The sequence below is a fragment of the Typha latifolia genome, chromosome 6 (assembly GCF_019914945.1).
Source record: "Typha latifolia isolate L0001 chromosome 6, TyphaL0001v2, whole genome shotgun sequence".
In the NCBI taxonomy this organism is placed as follows: Eukaryota; Viridiplantae; Streptophyta; class Magnoliopsida; order Poales; family Typhaceae; genus Typha; species Typha latifolia.
The window spans coordinates 11,776,315-11,795,270 of NC_133091.1; the positions used below are offsets into that span (position 1 = coordinate 11,776,315).

An 18,956-nucleotide genomic window follows, 5' to 3' on the forward strand; every position below is an offset into this window, starting at 1 on the left:
GTGACAGAGGTTGTGAAAGAGGCAAGGCGGGCGTGACAGCCTGGCAAAGAGAATTTATAACTACTTATCGCACCGGAACAAAGAAGCCCCACACGTGAACCCACGCAACCCGGAGCATATGACGACGTGGAAATTAACTCACAATTTTTTATTTTTTATTTTTTGATTTTTTAGTATTTTGGTGGGAGAAAGAAACAAAAGGTTATAGACTTATAGTGCAAAATTGATTAGATTTGTTGATCGTTGGAACTAGATACTGTAGTAGTATATTTTATTATCAAATATTTATCTCCAATATTTGGGAAATTTATATCAGTTGGATTGACCTTTTGGTCCTTTTTTGGCGTCAGTTTTACGTCCCCATGGAAACCTCTTCATAAATAACAACTCGCTCTAAGCTTTTGGTAGCTTCATCGTGCTCTCTCCCCCCTCTCCTCTGTTTGCGACCGGCGGAAGCATTCGCGGCAGAAGAAAGAGAAACAAATTTTGCAAAAATATCCAAAACAAAGAGGTATTTGCGGGAGAGAATAGAGGGAGTGAGGGAAAGATCGATATTTGCACTTCACACCCTCCATTCCCTCGAAATACCTCTCCCATCCTTCCAAGCTGGAGACGGCTCAGGAAACCGTGAAGGCGTCTCCGAGCAACGGCCAGATCCGGTACCGATCTCCGTCGGCGGCGGATCTGAGCCACCCGCCGGCCGACCTCGAAGCCAAGATGCGGCAGCGAGGCGGAGCCGCCGCGGTCTCCGGCGGCCGGGCGGAGTCGATCTCCGAAAAGATCCAACGGAACCGTGGTATCATCTTAATCATCTCCGTCCCACTCCTCCTCGTCGCCTTCGTCCTTTTCCTGATGCCGCGATCCCCCGCCGAGCCGGTCCTCGTGGGTGTTGGGAGGAAGACGATGCCCGGAGGCGGAGGAGATGCGGGATCGAAGACCTATGCGGTGATCTTTGATGCGGGGAGCTCCGGGAGTAGAGTTCATGTGTACTGCTTTGATAAGAATCTGGATCTGCTTCCCATCGGGAAGGAAATCGAGCTCTTCGTGCAGGTATGGATGATTTGATTGCTTGAATTGAGTAATGTGCGTTAAGTTTCGGCTTTCGTTGAAGTAGATCTGCCTTCCCTCGGTATTGAATTGTCCAAACTGTTGATATGGGACGGATTAGATGGAGAACCAGTCGTTCTGATTCGGTAATGAATAGATCGATGAAGCAGACGTCATTTTGATTGGGTAATGTGAATAGACTCATGAGATCTGACTTTTGAAATCTTTAAGAGAAATTTTGATGCATAGAATGATAGGAAACCACATGTCTCTTATTCAAAATCTGAACTACATGAATGTTGCATAGATAAAATATCAAGTCATCAACCTGACAAAGCTGTGATATGCAGTTGTCTTGGAACTACTCTTTATTTATAGTATTAACTATAAGGCCCCGATTGATTGCTGATTAGGGGATTCCTTAATCTAGATTAAGGAATACTGCTCTAGATTTGTAATCAAACATATTATCCTAAATCAGATTAGAAACATTGTAGCAGTCGTTTGAATCTTACTCTATACATAAGCCCAATCATAATTTTATCTTTAATTTGACTAAACTTGTTTTATATGTCATATCAAAATATCTCTTTCCTCTCTCCTTCCACATATCTATGTCATTCCAAAAATATAATTAAAATTAAGCGAGAACTTTTGGTTTGAGCTGAAAAGTGGGCTAAACTAGTTTTTCTCTCCATTTAGAATGAATTAGGCCCAAAGTGACTTTACCATTTTACTCCTGATAAGACCAAATAGTAGAAACTTTCGTACCTAGAAACCCATTATTTCGTACGTAAAAACCTGCATTAATTAATTAAAAGCATGCAACTGTATACCTACAAGCAATGATGGTCGTGCCGGTCGGCACGCCAGTGGTGGCATGGCACCTGGCACCCCCTTCATTGCATACTTACAAGTATGCATTGTACATCTATAAAATTGCACTTCTTATGTAGAATTAATTATTATGATTATACTAACATTGTTATTTTACGTATACGCTTTACGTACATATAAATTCTCATTGCAAAATAAAGCTCATAAAGACACATTTTTTGAGGTGAAGATTAATTGTAATATTATTATTTCTTTTAATTTGCATGAGATATCATCAATCTCCACTCCTTAAAGAATAAGGAACACTTTAATTTGACTTTATATGTCAAATTAAGAGTAATTCCCACTACCAAGAGTAGTTGTCTCAATTCACAAAGACAAAAGCAATTTTCACTTCTTATGTCTATTTTTAGCTCAATTTTATGCCACATCAAAGGTAATAATTATTCTAGTTTATAACAAAACACCATATTTTCCTATATTAGATTAGAGTTGCAATTTTAAAAGTAAGAAATGAAAATAATTAAACTAGATTTCTCCTTAACTGGTAAGCAAACACCACCAAGTGTTTATAGTAGAAACGAGGAGCGAGTGAATGAAAGATAATAATCACCTATTGAGTTTCAGTCTAGGTTTTGTAAAAAAACTGCACTTTTAATAGATTAGGCATTCATCAGTACTAGCTTCCAAATGACACTACCTTTTTTATTTTATGGAACAACAAGTGGTGAAATTGAATGTCATACGTACGGATAGATCATTGGTAAGGCAGAGGTATGGGTCTCAGCCACATCATAGCTCGTATTTTTTATGGGGATAGTGTCTATCACCTACTGGCACAAATAAGGATGTCTCAGGCTCTCAGTCATTGAAAAGGTCATCAAATTTAGATATATCACATTTTTCGGGGCTTGTTTCTTTGGGTTATTCAGATGTGCACTGGAGGTTATTTGTCAGCTTAAGTATAAGAGATAGGAAAAGTGAGTGAGTTTGAGAGTATTTGGAAGTCATGGTTCTTTACTATGACTGAAGTAAACTAGTGGGGCAATGACAATGGAGCGTTTCTTTTGGTCCAGTTTCTCCCTAATAGTTGTAAGGAGTAGTTACTAATCAAAACACTAAAGTCAAGTGCCAAGCTCTCTTGGCATGTGTGTCATTGTTGCCTCAAAAACATAGGAAACTATCTAACTATTACAGGTTCAATCTTCAAGAAACTCATTCTCTTGTTTTTTTAGAGATGCGATCGAAGCATTGTATCAAGTGAAGAAAATACTAGTACTTTCTTAGAATCTAGATATCATAGTTGGATGCATGCACAACAAATAATGTCATTCTGTTTCTCCCCTGCATGCAGAAAAAACCGGGTTTAAGCTCCTTTGCAGAGAATCCCCAGGAGGCTGCAAATTCACTTATTCCTCTTCTGGAGAAAGCTGAAGCTATTGTTCCATTAGGATTGAGAGAGAAAACTCCTGTCAGAGTTGGGGTAAATCATAATTTCTTATATAATGAGCTGTTATATCTTGTGAAACTTCTAATGTGAAGTTGAATGCTGTGTTGCTTCTAATGGCTATTGACAATTTGATGTTTTTGCAGGCAACTGCAGGTCTCAGAGCATTGGGAACTGAAAAATCTGAACAAATTCTGCAAGAAGTATAATTTCCTCTCCATCCCTTTGCACAAATTATCTTAACATCCATAAGCAACAACAAGCCGCTCTTTGGGGTTGGCTATAACTTGACATTCAAGTTGGAACTAATATCTATGCCAACTGCTTATGTCTGGGAAAAAAAATGAATGAGAGTGAAGGATGGCGTATTCTTCATTTCCATTTTTAATTAAATGAGATTTTGTTATTGTTTTAACATTCCATACCTGCTTTCATCTGAACCTGAAATTATGCAGGTTAGGGATCTCCTTCAAGACAAGAGCTCATTGAAATCCCAACCAGATTGGGTGACTGTCCTTGATGGAACTCAGGAAGGCGCTTTTCAGTGGGTATAACATCGTTTTATTTTCTTGAACATATTGTTTTTGAATTCTGAATTCATATGTCTGCAATTCTATTGAGTTGTTAATATGGAATTGGCACTCATATTAACTGGTGAAAGATGTATCAAGAGTCAAGTTGCTAGCTTCATTGTTTTTTTCTGGAACCTGATTAAAGAATGCTTCAACCTTGTAACTGCAGGCTTGTTTCATTTTTTTATTCTGACTAAATTGAAAATTTGTTTGTTGCCTTTGTGTTCTTGGAATTGGGCAATTAAATCAGCTGTTTGATCATTCAAATTTTGGGCTAAGCTAATAGTTCTTAGTGCTTAAGTACAGAATCTAGAACTTTGGTCGGATCAAATTGTTAGTAGCGCCTGCTGTTTCCTTGCGTCACAAATCAAGATTGACTAGAGCAAGAATAGAAAAATCAGAACTATAAATAGCAGCTACATGAAAGATGTTTGACAAAGAATCTAGACAATCATCTATGCACAGGTTGTGCTAATGTTCCTAAGTTGATCTTGATGCTAGGTAGGAGGGATATAAATAGACTAGACTTGCAACAGCAGATTCAGATAATTTTGACAGCAAGTCCGGTAAATCCTACAATATCCCTATCATAAGAAGTCACTTTAGATTTATAAACAAAGCCTAATGGAGAATTTTCCTAACATGGCAGGGAGAGCAATACATCGATACATGATAGGGAGATAAGGAAGGGTAAGTTATCAATTAATGACTTGCTATAAGTGGTGGCAAATAGAATTAGAGCCCTTGATTTTATATATATTAGCTGCACTTGATGTCAAATACCATGCAAATCTTTATCATTTATCTACCTCATGATATAAGCTTTTTTCAGATGGTTTCATGAACTTCGTTCAGTACTTTTTGACTGAGAGAATATTTCTCTTTTTGAATCTCTACTTCTTTCTCCTGTGTAATTCTTCTACCTTAAAATCAGCTACTTATTTAAGAAATCTATTTGTCTGGCAGGTCACCATAAATTATTTGCTAGGAAATTTGGGAAAGACATATTCGAGCACTGTCGGAGTGGTTGATCTGGGAGGTGGTTCAGTTCAAATGGCTTATGCAATTTCAGAGAAAGATGCTGTCAAAGCTCCGCAAGTATCTAGTGGAGAAGATTTATATGTGAAGAAACTGTTCTTAAAAGGAACAGAGTATCACCTTTATGTTCACAGGTTTACATCTTCCTAGATCATTTTGTTGTAAACTTGTTCTATAGAGATTCTAGATCTTTCTCTATCTTCTTTATAGTAGATCTAGGGACAACTTCAGCTTTTGAATCCTCGTGACTTTGTAGTCAATTGTAGAATGAGTCTGGATTTGTCCCCCAGTTATCTAGTTTCTAAGCCTGACATGGTGGATTAGGCCATTTGTTCCCTTGTCCTGCCAATTGAGTACCAGGACTGACAAAACTCAAAATGGAATATTCTGAAATATAAAAAGGCCCTTATCCTAGGATAATTTTGGTGATGCATTTTCCAAGTAGTTATTTTTTACCAAAACAAATGAGTAGAAATCAACCAAGAACAAATTAAGCTTCCTGTGTCTAGAATAACAGGACATCCTTAGGATAACAAATTTGCTGCACCTATTTCATCACCAAGTCAAACTGTACATTGATTATAAATCGGAACTGTAATTTTTCTTGCAGTTATTTGCATTATGGTCTACTGGCTGCTAGAGCAGAAATCTTAAAGGCTGGTGATGGTGAGAGTAGCTGTATATTGGATGGTCATCGTGGTATGATTATTCTTTTCTCATTTATCCCTCTGAAGATTATCTGTAATTCTAGCATGTTTTCTTTTTCTTAATTCATACTTTTAAAGCTCATTTCCTTTGAAATTTTCTTTCACATAAACTTGATCTTGTAACATCTCTTACAAGTAGTTGGAAATTCATAACAATAAGTTCGTAACAATCTAGTCTTTGTTACAAAACTCTTTTGTGGGTCATTTTCCCATTATATTGGTTCAAAGGATGTGTTAGCACTCAAATTGATGGAACACTCTGCAGTAATTTGCCCTCCCCAGTCCCTGGAATTTCTATTGTATTTTCCCTAACTTGATGTGCACTGGGGCTCTTTCTTTGTACTTTGCCTAAGATAGAGCTGTATGTGATTATTGATAGTCAGATAGTCTTTAGGAGAGCATTATTGGATCTCTTTTCCAGCTCACTGAAAAGTCTTCCTTTTCTACTCTTCCTGATAGGGGCATACAAATATGGTGGCAATGAGTATACAGCATCAGCTTCACCTTCTGGTGCCAGCTTTTCGAAGTGCAGGACTGAGGCTGTAAGAGCTCTAAAAGTTGATGAACCAGCATGCACTCATATGAAATGTACTTTTGGTGGAGTGTGGAATGGTGGTGGTGGAGATGGACAGAAGAATCTTTTCGTAGCATCCTTTTTCTTCGATAGAGCTGCTGAGGTAGGGCTGGGTAACAATCTTCTGTTAGCCCCTGCTGTATATCCCCATGAAAAGTTCAACACTCTGGTTTTACAACATGTTTCTTTCTTTCAGCCTCCGAGCTGATAATCATTCACATATTTCTGTGCTCAGGCTGGTTTTGTGGATCCCAAGAAGGCAGTGGCCAAGGTTAAACCCTCGGATTTCGAAGAAGCCGCAAAGCGTGCTTGTAAGTTGAACATCAATGATGCAAAGGCCACTTATCCACTTGTTTCCGATGACATCCTTCCGTATCTTTGCATGGATCTTGTCTACCAGTTCACACTGCTTGTTGATGGATTTGGTATGTTCTAATCAAAAGAATTCAGGACATTCTTGCTGTTTCAAAGGCTTAGTTCTGATTGCTTTTCCCATAATCTTACAGCTGTGGAACCTTATCAAGAGATCACTTTGGTAAAGAAGGTACAGTTTGGTGATGCTTTTGTCGAGGCAGCATGGCCGCTTGGCAGTGCCATCGAAGCTGTATCATCCCTATAGATGATCCCTATTGATAATTCTTAAATTTTGGAGCTTTAACAGCTCTTATTCTGGACCGCAGAATTAGCCAGCCAATGATGGGCTTCACCGTCGTTGCTCTTTCTGTTCTCTTTCCAGGATTAGGCTCGAGCTGCAGCCCACCAAGCGATAGTCAGTCACAGTTTTGGCATTCAAATTGTTCGGATTCATCTATATATATAACTTGTACATGAGTGCAGGATTACAGCATACTGGTGTGCTTTAGTAGCAGCCATTCTTGGCCCTATTCTTTTCTTGCTGATGGAGACATAAGATGAGAACTGTATTATTTTTTTAACCATGTGGCAGATACATAAATTCTTATTCATTCAGCTGAGTCTTATCTATCTTATCTTATTCTTGTAGTTATCTATCTCTTGTCCAATTACTATCTCATAGGGAGATAATTTGTCTATGTTTTTCGTAGATGATCTTGCCGTGTCCATAAAATTGAGAAGCTTCTTGCAATGTATGTGTGTGATAATATTTCATCGAAATGACTAGAATATTCAATAATTGCTTAGATATTATTAGGGATTTTTATTAGTTATAATAAAGTCCCCCTTTTCTTTAATAAAATATCAAGCTAGGCTCTATCGTTCATTCGTTCGATAGATAGAAATAACTTAAATTAGCTATTAAATTAACTTAATTATAAAATCGAATTAAGATTCCAAAACAGCTTAGAGATAATCCAAACGCAATTTTTCAACAAAATATGATGAAATTAAGATTCTAAAATATTAAATCGCATCCAAACATCACCTCCTATAACACCGCCCGATCCAAAACTTTTATTGTTTCATCTTAAAGATCATGTTAGAGGTACGAGATATGGGTAACTTAGAAAATATAAATAATAAAAAGAGAGGCTTTATTTATAATATAGTCAAAATATAGGGTGTTATTTGTAATTTTCTCTAACTCAATATTAGAAAATCCTAATGGGACAGCTCCTCTGTTCTTTACTGCATACATGCATTTATTCAGATCAAGATAACAATGTACTAAATTCGAGTATACATCAAATTTAGATCCACCAATGTTGAAATGAATACCAAATCATATACATCTCCTCCAAATCCTAAAGCACTTTGCTTTATAACTTCTAACAGATGCAACATGCCACAGGGGTAGACACAAAAAAATCTGCACAAAAGATTGAGATGCTTTCCATAAGTTTATGTTCCAAAAACCATTACAACAACTGAAGTAGATACAGTTCAATAAAAATATAAAACTTTGAATAAGTTTTGAACTAAAAGAATGAATAAAAAAGAACTAATTCGGGATTGAGAAGAACATATTTTGATGGAAGGCTCAGAATGCTGTTCATAGGATCTTTTCTTTTTCAAAGAAAGCCTTCAAATGCCACAGCTGCAAGCCTGCAACTCCCAAGCATATGACAAGAGACAACAGACCAAATGAATCCATTCTTGAGATTGTCTCTTCATTCAGTCTCTGTGCCTCAGCCTCCCTTTGAGCAAGATGAGAGGAAATTATGGATTAAGAAGTGATAATTAGATATCAAAAGTGTGAGCTCAAACAGTATAAAGGGTTCCTCTACCTCTCTCGCAGAAATATCAAGTCCTCATGTATCAGTTTGACTGAATCCTCCAACTTCTTCAACTCCATCTCCATCACCTGAAATTATATCATTGGACTTGAGAGGGAAGTCTTAACAATTAACTTATAGATATAGTGACAAATAAAAGAGCTAAATGGAGAGCAATACTGTGCATGCAGTAGAAAAGAAATACTCATATATTAATTTCTCAACATTTCAAACAATTAACCTAGGAAAGCTTCTATTTTGGTTAGATATTTGTATTAATTGTCATACGAAAAGAAGGAAAAAATGCAACCATTTCCCTCTACCTAGTGTGCATTTCTTCTTGTTCACCTCTCAAAACAAACAGCCAAAATTTAATTAGCCCTGATGAACCCTAATTCGTATAAATTCCGTGCTATTTATTGCTAATGCATCAGAAAAGAAGACATATTCCTATCCAATTCACTCAATCAAGGTTCATTATAACAATTATCTGAATCAAAAGTTTTCATCTTTATCCCTCCTACAAATGAAAAAAATTAAATTAATTTCCTCCTCTTCACCTCCAAGAAATCAAATTGATGAAAAAAAGATAAAGAAAAGAGAGGATACATACATCAATATCTCCTTTCTTTACTACGGCCTTCCAATCCCTCGCTCTAATGCCCGTCTTCCACTCCACTTCCACGGACACCAACCCGGAGATCTCGAACCGCGGCGACCAGAAGCACGCGGTGTGCTTACCCGTCTCCTCCGCTTGGAAGGAGAACTCCCCTCTCTCCACCTCCTCGGCGTGATGTATCGTCTCCCCGAAAGGATCGCTCACCTACGAAATCGAATCGAAACCCAATCCATCAATTGGAGTTAAGAATCCGAATCCGGGAAGCGGGATCAGGAAGAGATGAAGCGAGAAGCATACGCGGGTGGAGACAGTGAGATTGGTGGTGGAGGAGAAGGAGGAGACGACGCGATAGCGAGCGTATGAGAGGGCGGACCTACGGAGGTCTTCGGTGAGGCATTTGACGCGGCCGGAAGGGACGTCGACGACGAGGGCATTGGAGGTTTTGAGGAGTAGGAGGAAGTGGAAGAAGAAGAGGAGATTGGAGTTCATATATATTTTCTTCTTCTTCTTCTTCTCCTTCGAATTTTTTCTTTTTATTATTACTATATTTTTGTAAGGTGGAATAGATCAATAGAGAGAGTTTTTTTGGATCGAAATGCCGGTTGGTAAGACTGGTGGTGGTGGTTGTGGTGGTTAGTGAACATTTTTTATGAGACTATGCATCTAACTACATGCATATTTTTTATTACTATATTATATGCATATTTTCTAGAAGAATGGCTAGCTTCATTAGATTAAGTTAATCTTACTATATGGATATTTATGGTTGTGCTTATAATGGGAATTTCCCCTCCCAACTTGTACAAATTTTGGCCATTGATGTTAACGAGATTTTTTATAATCGTTCTGATTAATTGATATATATTGTGTTTCTTTAATAAAAAAAAAAGGTAAAAGAAAAAACTAAAAGGATAAGATATATATATATTTATATATGTCAATCCCTTATGATAATAAGCCTTAGAATTACTTATCTCGTGTTATTCTATTCTGCAACCCAATGTACTCTCATAAGTTCTAAAGGAAAGCCACTTCCTGCCAAAATTTCAAAGTGCTATATTCTTCCGTATTCCACTCGACTTCACTTTATTAGGAACCAAAATCTTAGTAAACATTTAGTTTCATTTTAGAGATAACTTGGTGTGAGCTTTTCTCTAGTTGCCAATGGTGATGACGCAAAAATAGATAGTAATAAATAACTATTTTATATCTCTTATCTCTGTCATCTGAATGTATATATATATATATATCAAGAAAATAACATGCATGGTATCAGCTCGCTTAACATTAACGCAAGAATATTATGATTCGCCAATGACCCCACCTTCTTCCAACTCAAACCAAGTAATAGAGAAGAGAAGGAAGGAAGGGCGGCTGTCATGACGAGACATATAGTATCTAGTTGCGTTATCTCGACGAATAAATACCATTCCCAATACCCCCAATCAACTTACAAGTTGGTGATACAACTGGATCTCATCCCCTCCAGAAATACTATAAAACCCACTAAAACTCCATCGTCTTCTCTACCTGCATTTGAACCATCGGCTCTTGCAATTCCTAAGCCATGGACTACCTTCGCCCCCGCCATTACAATTATTTCATTGAGGGGGAGGACGACGGCGTTCAGGCCTTGCCTCCGCCTTGCGGCTACTCTTCTCCTGGCTTCCTTTTGAGAGGCGACCTAGCACGCCACCCCACCGTCAAGATCTTCTGCCGGGCGAACCCGAATTATAGCCTTAGCATCCGTGATGGCTCCGTTGTTCTTGCTCCGACTGATCCTAAGGACATGCACCAGGTAAAGATTCAGCAAACTTAGTTGCTAGATAAATAATTATTCAACGCGTCAGATAGTATGTGTTAAGACATGATACACGTTGTTGGTTTATAACCGGACAACTTAAGCTTTTGGATATCAGTTGGATTTATATATTCTCTTTTTTTGGCAAATGTAGCATTGGATTAAAGATATGAGATTCAGCACAAAGGTGCAGGATGAAGAGGGTTATCCTGCATTTGCTCTGGTGAACAAAGCAACTGGGGAAGCTCTGAAGCACTCTTTTGGACAGTCTCATCCTGTAAGCTAGTTCCTAACTCTTGCGTACTTCTGGTTATCATAGTAGATGCAACTAAAGGTTCTTTTCTCTTTCAATCTCCTAAACCCTCTCCTATCAACTCTTGATGATAAAATATTCAATGACCATCATATGATCAACTTTTATATCTTTCTTTTTTCTATAATAAAATAAAATTAGACTCCAAAGCGTCTAAAATTTATCATGCACCTAGACAGTCACGTGATATTTTTAATGGGGAAAAAAGAATTTTGACGAACAAAAAATATATCTATTATGTGATCGAAACTGCAACCAAGTGTTTGTCTTCTTTGGCATGCAGGTTCGCCTTGTTCCCTATAATCCAGACTACCTCGACGAGTCGGTGCTGTGGACGGAGAGCAGGGACGTGGGGCGCGGATTCCGATGCATCAGGATGGTGAACAACATCTACTTGAACTTTGATGCCTTCCATGGAGATAAAGATCATGGCGGTGTGCATGACGGAACTACTCTTGTGCTGTGGAAGTGGTGCAAAGGAGACAACCAGAGCTGGAAGATAGCACCCTACTGTGAGTTCTTCTTGGCATGCATGCAATCGAATTTAACTAATATCCCATCTTCTATTTTATCATCCTCTATCATTAGATGATAAGATATTAATGGTTTCTTTTTTCACATAATTGCCACTGCAAATCCTTTGACTCTTTCAGAGTAATTGCCATTTGGGTGATGCTATAAAGTTAAGCATTGTTTCTTAAACGGCCAAAATATCTTTCTTTTTTTCTTGAAGTTTAATTACAGTGAAATATTTACCACTCTGAGTTCTTCTTCTAGGCAATATAATATTCCATCTTCTTGTCATCCTCTAAGATTGGAAAACTATAGAATTCAGGGGGTTTTCTCACAATATACCATTCTTTATTGAAGTTTAAAGTGAAGCATTTATCACTATTTTTAAAAAAAAAAAAAATATTTAGTATCTAGCAATTTCTAACAGTTCATAAAAAGGCAAAATGGTCTTTTTATACTCTAAATTAGAACTTGTTAGATTTAGCTGACCTAATGGTACTTTCAAAAGAGCTCAATGATTTAAATAGAAATTATGATATTTTAAAGAACGCAGTGACAATTATAAATAGAGTACCTAATTCTTTATAACCTTCTCCTTAGATTTTTCATGTAATTGTGAACAAAATTCCAGTAGGACCAATTAATCTAAAAACTTAAGTTCTTACATTCTTATCTTCATGTTATGTTTGCAGGAGGAGACTGATGGGGGAGCTAATATAGTACGCACAAGTCTGATGCTTCTACCTTTGGTGTGTAATGGCTACTAGTATATAGTTCTTCAAAAGAATAAGTTGTGCTACTTCTAGCCTCCCATGTACCTTTGCACTTGCTATCCCTATGTACGAGAACATATCATGGCCTCTATTCTTCTATGTTTTGCTGGGTTGATCCCTCTATCTATCCTACTTACCTTGAGCTATTTAAATGCAAGAGAAACCCTATAAACAAAAACAAGAAGGAGGGGGAGGAGGAGGTAGAGGAGGAGGTATATGAAAAACCTTTGAGGCCTAATCCAATAGATTCTGGAGATGGAGTTTTATTTTGGTGTAGTAGTTTGGGCTTCATTGGGCCTTAGGACTTTAATCTATTAGCCCATTTCTTCACTAATACATACTAATATAGGTATTTGATGTACCTACTTCTTGGACTTTTTCTTCAACCACATTTAAAGGTGGTCAAGGATAGATTGATAGCTGACCAACTTTAGATGCAATTTAGACTTAGAGGCCTAACCTACTTAAGAGTAGCTATCCAAAAACCCAATCACTAACACAAGTATCTTGTGAATAGAATTAGCCTATTGTAGCATATTTTTATAAGAGTCTTGGAATAGTTATTCAACTGGATTATCTAGGAGGGTCGGTCCAAACTAATGGTCGAGCCTCCTAAAATTTCTTCTAAATTTATAGCGATGCGTTGACATTTAATATGACAGATGAATTTCGAAAGCCAAGATAAGCTTTTCCCATTCTATTTCATTTAACCTCCCTGTCAAAGAGCTAGCTTTCTAAAATCAAAGAGGAATCATTCATCACATCACGAATAAGAACATATAGAGACATGGTGTAACTTTTGGTTGCCAGTTTCATGATACCTTGCAATGTTAAAGGTCTACAACACATGATGAGATGATGTTAGGTATATGCATGAGACACCCATTCATTCACATTCAAAGAGAAGTCTAATTTGCCTCCTGAACGACTCTTGACCATCAGACACGTAAAAGCATGCATGATGCTTTCTCCAGTACACCATCCCATCCACCACTCATGCCATGCAAAGATGCTAACAAATTCGTGTTCAAACTTAGGCCTCCTTGGACTTTAATGCTCTCCACTTTAGCTAAGTTTCAAACTCTTGACCACTTACTTGGATCTACCTTGAGATAGATGTGGACCCCCGAACCTAACTCGATCCGACGTGTCAGATTACTTAACGCGGTCCAATGTTTGATCCGACGGCTAAATGGATCGATCGATGATCATCATCGCACCATTAATTTATTGATGGTATGAACGCATGTCACGTATTCTACATGCATGAGTTAATGAGGTCATCCCTCCATTGTATGTGTATTAATTAAGATGTAACTTTCTAATTTTGGCACGTTTGTAATGCTAGCTAGTCATACTAGAGTTATGCTCATGGATATAACGCCTTCCCACATCATCCATGGATGTCTCATGATAAATATGTCCATAAATGCAATGAATCTATGTATGTCACAACTCTCTCTCTCTCTCTCTCTCTCTCTCTATATATATATATATATATATAACAAATAGCTAATATGATATTTTTTTAATTTGTTTAAATTTAATATATTGACCGACATTTACTAATATCTAGTTATCTAATTAAAATTAAAAAGGCCGGGCAATATTCTTACCAATAATTTATTTATATAGGATATAAATAAAGGGTTATTGATTGATGGGGCACACAAAGGAATAAAAGAAAAAAAAAGTTTGTTGCAGTCTACTAAGAATAATTATCCTTCTTTTCTTTTTAATTATATAATTTATATTATAATCTGAGTAGGAGTTATTAATTAGTCATTGACTACTGCACACTTAGATTAAGTAGAAGAATCCATATCTCACTTTGTGATGTGAACATTAATGAATAGGTAATAAGGACATATAAGTTGTTTTCAAGAGGATACCAATAAATATAAACTTTGATAGCAGCTATCAAGTCATGAGAAGAAATCCATCTCAAATGGTTGGCAAATTCTAAACTTTAATTTATTATTATATCCCTCAAAGGGCTCCTCATTTTGAGGGTTGCATAGACATCAAATTTATTGTCAAACCACACGGTTGTCAAGATATGTGATGCTTTGATTTTTATTTTTATTTTTTCTTCTAAAATTTTTGATATCTAAAGCGATCTAATGTAACCTATATCTTCAAATAAATGGGGTTTTTTTTTTAACAGCCATATGTTGGAAATATTCCATGGATATTCTTTGAAAAAAATAATTATAATAGTAAAAAGTCTCCATTAGGATTATGATATTTTGTTTTCAAAAAAGAAATTCTAGTGATTATTATAATGTTTAAAATGATTTTGGTGGGAATTATGTAAGAAGACCCATTAACAATAGAGATGAAACCAAATTAAAAAAACTCTACAACTTGGTTCACAAATTAAGAAGGATTTAATATAGCAAAGTTTGGCCCCAAAGGGCGTCAAATTCTACGCCCATATGCACATATTTGACATATCTCTTGCTTGAGGGGGAGACACCCCAGATGAAACGATGACCAACCCACGGCAAACGGGAGGCACCCGAAAGGTGTTCGATTAAATCTCGGAGCCAGGGAAGATGAGTCAAGCAACAACAGTGGTGATGCCAATGCCAAATGCCAAATGCCAAATGCCAAATGCCAATGCCATATTCCAAAATGCATGCCAGTTCATTGTGCACTGGACAAGGAAGAACTCCAACTTAACATGCAAGTATTCTGAACATGGGAACATCTCAAGCCATTCACAGAACCCTAAAAAGACTTAGTTGACAAGTGTTAGCTGGCAAAATCCCACAACTTGCGGCTTCTCATCATGTGTCATTCTGCGATTGTACTTGCAAGTTTGGGTTTAATTACAAAACGAATCTTTTGCAAATGACCACCACCATCTTCGATTTATTATAGAAACCCACTTTTGCTCTACATAGTTAGTTCATACAAGTAGGTGGGTGCTTGCAAAAAGAACACCTCATCTTCAATCCATGCTTCTTAACATGCAATCATACATCATCACCCCCTATCCTATGTTTCCTTTGATTCCACCAAAGGATAAGATTTATTTTAGGGTTAAGGGGGCCCACCGATTAGATAGTGGCATTACTTCACTAGCTTGTAAAGGGGGATGGCTTTATACCAAACCTAAAGCTCCTTTTGACTCTAATTATCCTCCTAATTACAAGCGTCATTATCTTAATTGGATCCAACCTGGCGTCCAGTGGCGGCGTGCCTCGTGATGCGTAGCAACCCCACCGCCGCAACCGCGTCGCTAGCCGCCGCTTAACAATAATACCAATTCAAACGGAATTGGTACATAAATTTTGTGGCTCGTAAATCCTTCCAAGTGTAAGGTCTTATATGTAATTTTCCCGAATACGTCGCTCTCGTGGGGCCCACACGGCCCCTCGTTTCTCTCCATTTTCTCTTCGGACAATTGTACCCCTCCCTCCCTCCCTTACGCAGTGCGCTCGCGGCGCGTTTTAGTCCTCGCATCCTAATCAATTAATTAAATAAATTTAAGAATTAAAACACGTTGGGTGACGTGGCGTCCTTCTGAAGGGACACGTAACGCAATTTCGTTCGCGTTATCGACCAGGTTTCCGGCGCAAAAGAGAGAAGCCAATACGCATCAAATGCTACGAAGAGATTGGATGGGGTCCATGCAAAAAGAGTTTGGCCTTTTTTTGCTATAAAAAAAAAAAAAGGACTTTTCAAATTAAATATCTTATAAGTGATCATTATCTCCGAAATATTACTTATTTTTATATAGACATTTTATTTATTTTATATAAGACACATAAAAAAAAAATCTAAAATATACCTGTAATATATAGAAAGGTAATGAAGGATTTTTAGACTATATTTGCAAGTATAAAATCTGCCGTACAAAAATTGCACATTGTTTTGATAATTCTATGACTAGAATTAATTCACTATTATAAGAATATCTTGTTGTGACTTAGTCTGCACAATAGTGTGTGACTATTTTTAACAGAGTGGAATAAAGGTTTAGAATTCAAAGTTTTAAGCAAGATTTTCTCTGCTGTATAATACGAAGGAATAAGGGGTCACAGCTCATGAAGTCTATTGAGGTTTTATTAGCTAGTTAATTAGATAATTATGCTCGCCATTTTAAATTAGTGCTTGATAAATTGGGTGCCAAGTTATTAGCCCAGGGGCTAAGAATCAAGCGAAGACTTTGTCTCCTAACATCCATTCATTCACTCCCCCTTTGTAATTAAGAATTTAATTAAAAGATAATTGATGCAATCTCTGAACAAAGACTTCTTATTAATCATTATAACGTCCAAAATAAAGAAAGATGTCATAGACTTTTTACATTTTAGACCCTCTCTGTTTCTATACTAAAGCATCGCTCCGCAGCATAGAGAGAAGAATCTTTCCAGAAAGTACTGCCGATTGTCAAAGAATAGCTAGCAGCTGCTAGGAAACAACATTAAGGAAGATATTATGAGGATTCTTTTGCACGTAGACCCTTCTAAAATATCTTATTTTTATATATGCCTCTCAAGATTTAATATTTATATATATTTTATAAAACTCTTAAATTTTTTTGGTAGAACCTAACTTCGCCATTAAAATTCTGTGGATTTGAAATGTAAAGAAACAGAAATATATATTTTATATTTATTTGCGTATATTTATTTTTGAAGAGGATCCACACAAATATGAAATTTAGGAGAGAATAATAGAACAAAATCCTTATATTTTAATAGTTTTTACAGTTGGGGAGAATAATATTTACTGAGAGAAACCAAATGAGGCTTCTCTAAGAAGTGGCTTGAAGAGCACGCAATCCTAGGCAATTAGAAGGCCTCCTCTATTTAAATTTTTCATTCCCTTCTATTCTCTTCTTTCTTAAATCCACCTTGGGATCACAGCCCCCCCCCCCCCCCCCTTTTAGTTTTCTTTTATCTTTTTCTTTCTTTCTCCATTAATTCTTCATTCCTTCGTCTTCTCCTCTCTTGGGTCTCCAACCTTGCGTAATTATATTGCAACCATGGTGGATCCCTTAGTTCTTAGCCAAGAGGAAGAAGGCATCATGGACTTGCCTCCAGGCTTCAGATTTCACCCCACAGACGAGGAGCTCATCACCCACTACCTCTCACCAAAGGCTAGCAACATTAGCTTCAACCCAAGAGCCATCGGGGAGGTGGATTTGAACAAGTGTGAGCCTTGGGAGCTTCCAAGTAAGCATCTTTACCCCTCGAGTCCTCTAAATTTGGGAACTTTGGCGTCTAATTATTGCTTGTTATCTTGCAGACAAAGCTAAGATGGGGGAGAAAGAATGGTACTTCTTCTGCCAAAAGGATAGGAAATACCCAACTGGGATGAGAACCAACAGAGCTACGGAATCTGGGTACTGGAAGGCTACAGGAAAGGATAAGGAGATCTTTAGAGGAAGAGGGATTCTAGTTGGCATGAAGAAGACTCTTGTGTTCTATAAGGGGAGAGCTCCTAAAGGAGAGAAGTCTAACTGGGTCATGCATGAGTACAGGCTTGAGGGTAAACTCCCTTACAGCAATCTCCCTAAATCTGCAAAGGTATAATACTTTTAAGGTGTTTTGGTACCCAATCATGGGCTCCTTTTGTTTTGTTTTGTCTCCTTTTTTTTTTTTTTTTTTTTTTTTTTTTTTTTTTTGCCCCACATCTTTATTATGCCTTTCTGTGTAGAATTTGATCTCTATGATTGATTGCAGGATGCATGGGTTGTGTGTAGGATCTTCCACAAGCACACAGGAATCAAGAAAGGCCCAGTTACTAGTAGCCTTGGAGATGATGATCTAATGGATTCTCCTGCATTGCCACCTCTCACAGATCCAAACTACTTTGCTTTCAATAATGAGGAGCTTGATCTGAAATCAATTCCTACTACCTCTTCATGGATGAACATGGATAATTCGACGGATATAATCAATCTACTGAGGCAAGGAAACCTAGCTCCAACTCCGGATTTAGCCTTCTGCCCTCAGATGAATCCTTCAACTTCTTACATGTCACTTCTTGGATCGAACAATTTGGAGCAATTGCACCAAGATGGAGCCATGCTGAGGGCTTTAGTGGCATCTAACGGCGAGACGCCGGCGATAAGGAGGTACTGCAAGGTGGAGCAGCAGTCGAACCAGTCGTTAGTCAGCCATTCCCAGGACACCGGAGTTAGCAATGATCGGAACACCACCGAAATCTCTTCGATGATGTCCGACCGGTACGACGACTTCGACAACCCTACTTCAGGTGGATCCGGCATGGGCTTGGAGGACATCTGGAACTACCCAAGTAAATGGGATTGATATGTGTAGTATGGTATTGATGACTTGATTCCATTTCGGAAGGATCTTAATTTGTTTTTAGATACTCTCACTGTACATATATTTACATGTCCTTAATTCTGATTGGAATTTAGCTTATACTGATTTGAGACTTCCCAAGGAGTGAGAAGAAGGTGAATGAATGTAAAATTATTCTTTTGATTAGTTAAAAACTCATGACTATATATATATATATATATTAGTTGGTTTTATGA

At 37.4% G+C, this 18,956-nt stretch overlaps 4 protein-coding genes across 4 annotated transcripts; 3 read left to right on the forward strand and 1 right to left on the reverse strand.

The window, feature by feature from the left end:
• The first annotated feature begins 342 nt into the window (after positions 1–342).
• LOC140791539 (probable apyrase 1) lies at positions 343–7,211 on the forward strand. The gene is made up of 9 exons (XM_073142164.1): positions 343–1,050; positions 3,239–3,367; positions 3,478–3,534; positions 3,787–3,879; positions 4,870–5,075; positions 5,552–5,640; positions 6,108–6,325; positions 6,458–6,647; positions 6,729–7,211. The coding sequence occupies exons 1-9, from the start codon at positions 718–720 to the stop codon at positions 6,839–6,841; spliced, it is 1,428 nt and encodes a 475-aa protein (XP_072998265.1). The 5' UTR covers positions 343–717; the 3' UTR covers positions 6,842–7,211.
• Positions 7,212–7,818: 607 nt separating this feature from the next.
• LOC140791541 (transmembrane emp24 domain-containing protein p24delta9-like) lies at positions 7,819–9,596 on the reverse strand. The gene is made up of 5 exons (XM_073142165.1): positions 9,331–9,596; positions 9,028–9,237; positions 8,427–8,503; positions 8,163–8,336; positions 7,819–8,008 (listed from the first exon to the last, which is right to left on the reverse strand). The coding sequence occupies exons 1-4, from the start codon at positions 9,520–9,522 to the stop codon at positions 8,192–8,194; spliced, it is 624 nt and encodes a 207-aa protein (XP_072998266.1). The 5' UTR covers positions 9,523–9,596; the 3' UTR covers positions 7,819–8,008; positions 8,163–8,191.
• A 953-nt stretch (positions 9,597–10,549) lies between these two features.
• On the forward strand, positions 10,550–12,524 carry LOC140790851 (ricin B-like lectin R40G3). The gene is made up of 4 exons (XM_073141146.1): positions 10,550–10,831; positions 10,989–11,111; positions 11,431–11,659; positions 12,353–12,524. Coding segments are annotated over exons 1-4 (585 nt in total). The 5' UTR covers positions 10,550–10,600; the 3' UTR covers positions 12,355–12,524.
• Positions 12,525–17,180: 4,656 nt separating this feature from the next.
• Positions 17,181–18,956, forward strand: LOC140790147 (NAC domain-containing protein 79-like). Its single transcript, XM_073140089.1, has 3 exons — positions 17,181–17,622; positions 17,696–17,976; positions 18,133–18,956. Exons 1-3 carry the CDS (start codon positions 17,433–17,435, stop codon positions 18,721–18,723), a joined length of 1,062 nt encoding a protein of 353 aa, XP_072996190.1. The 5' UTR covers positions 17,181–17,432; the 3' UTR covers positions 18,724–18,956.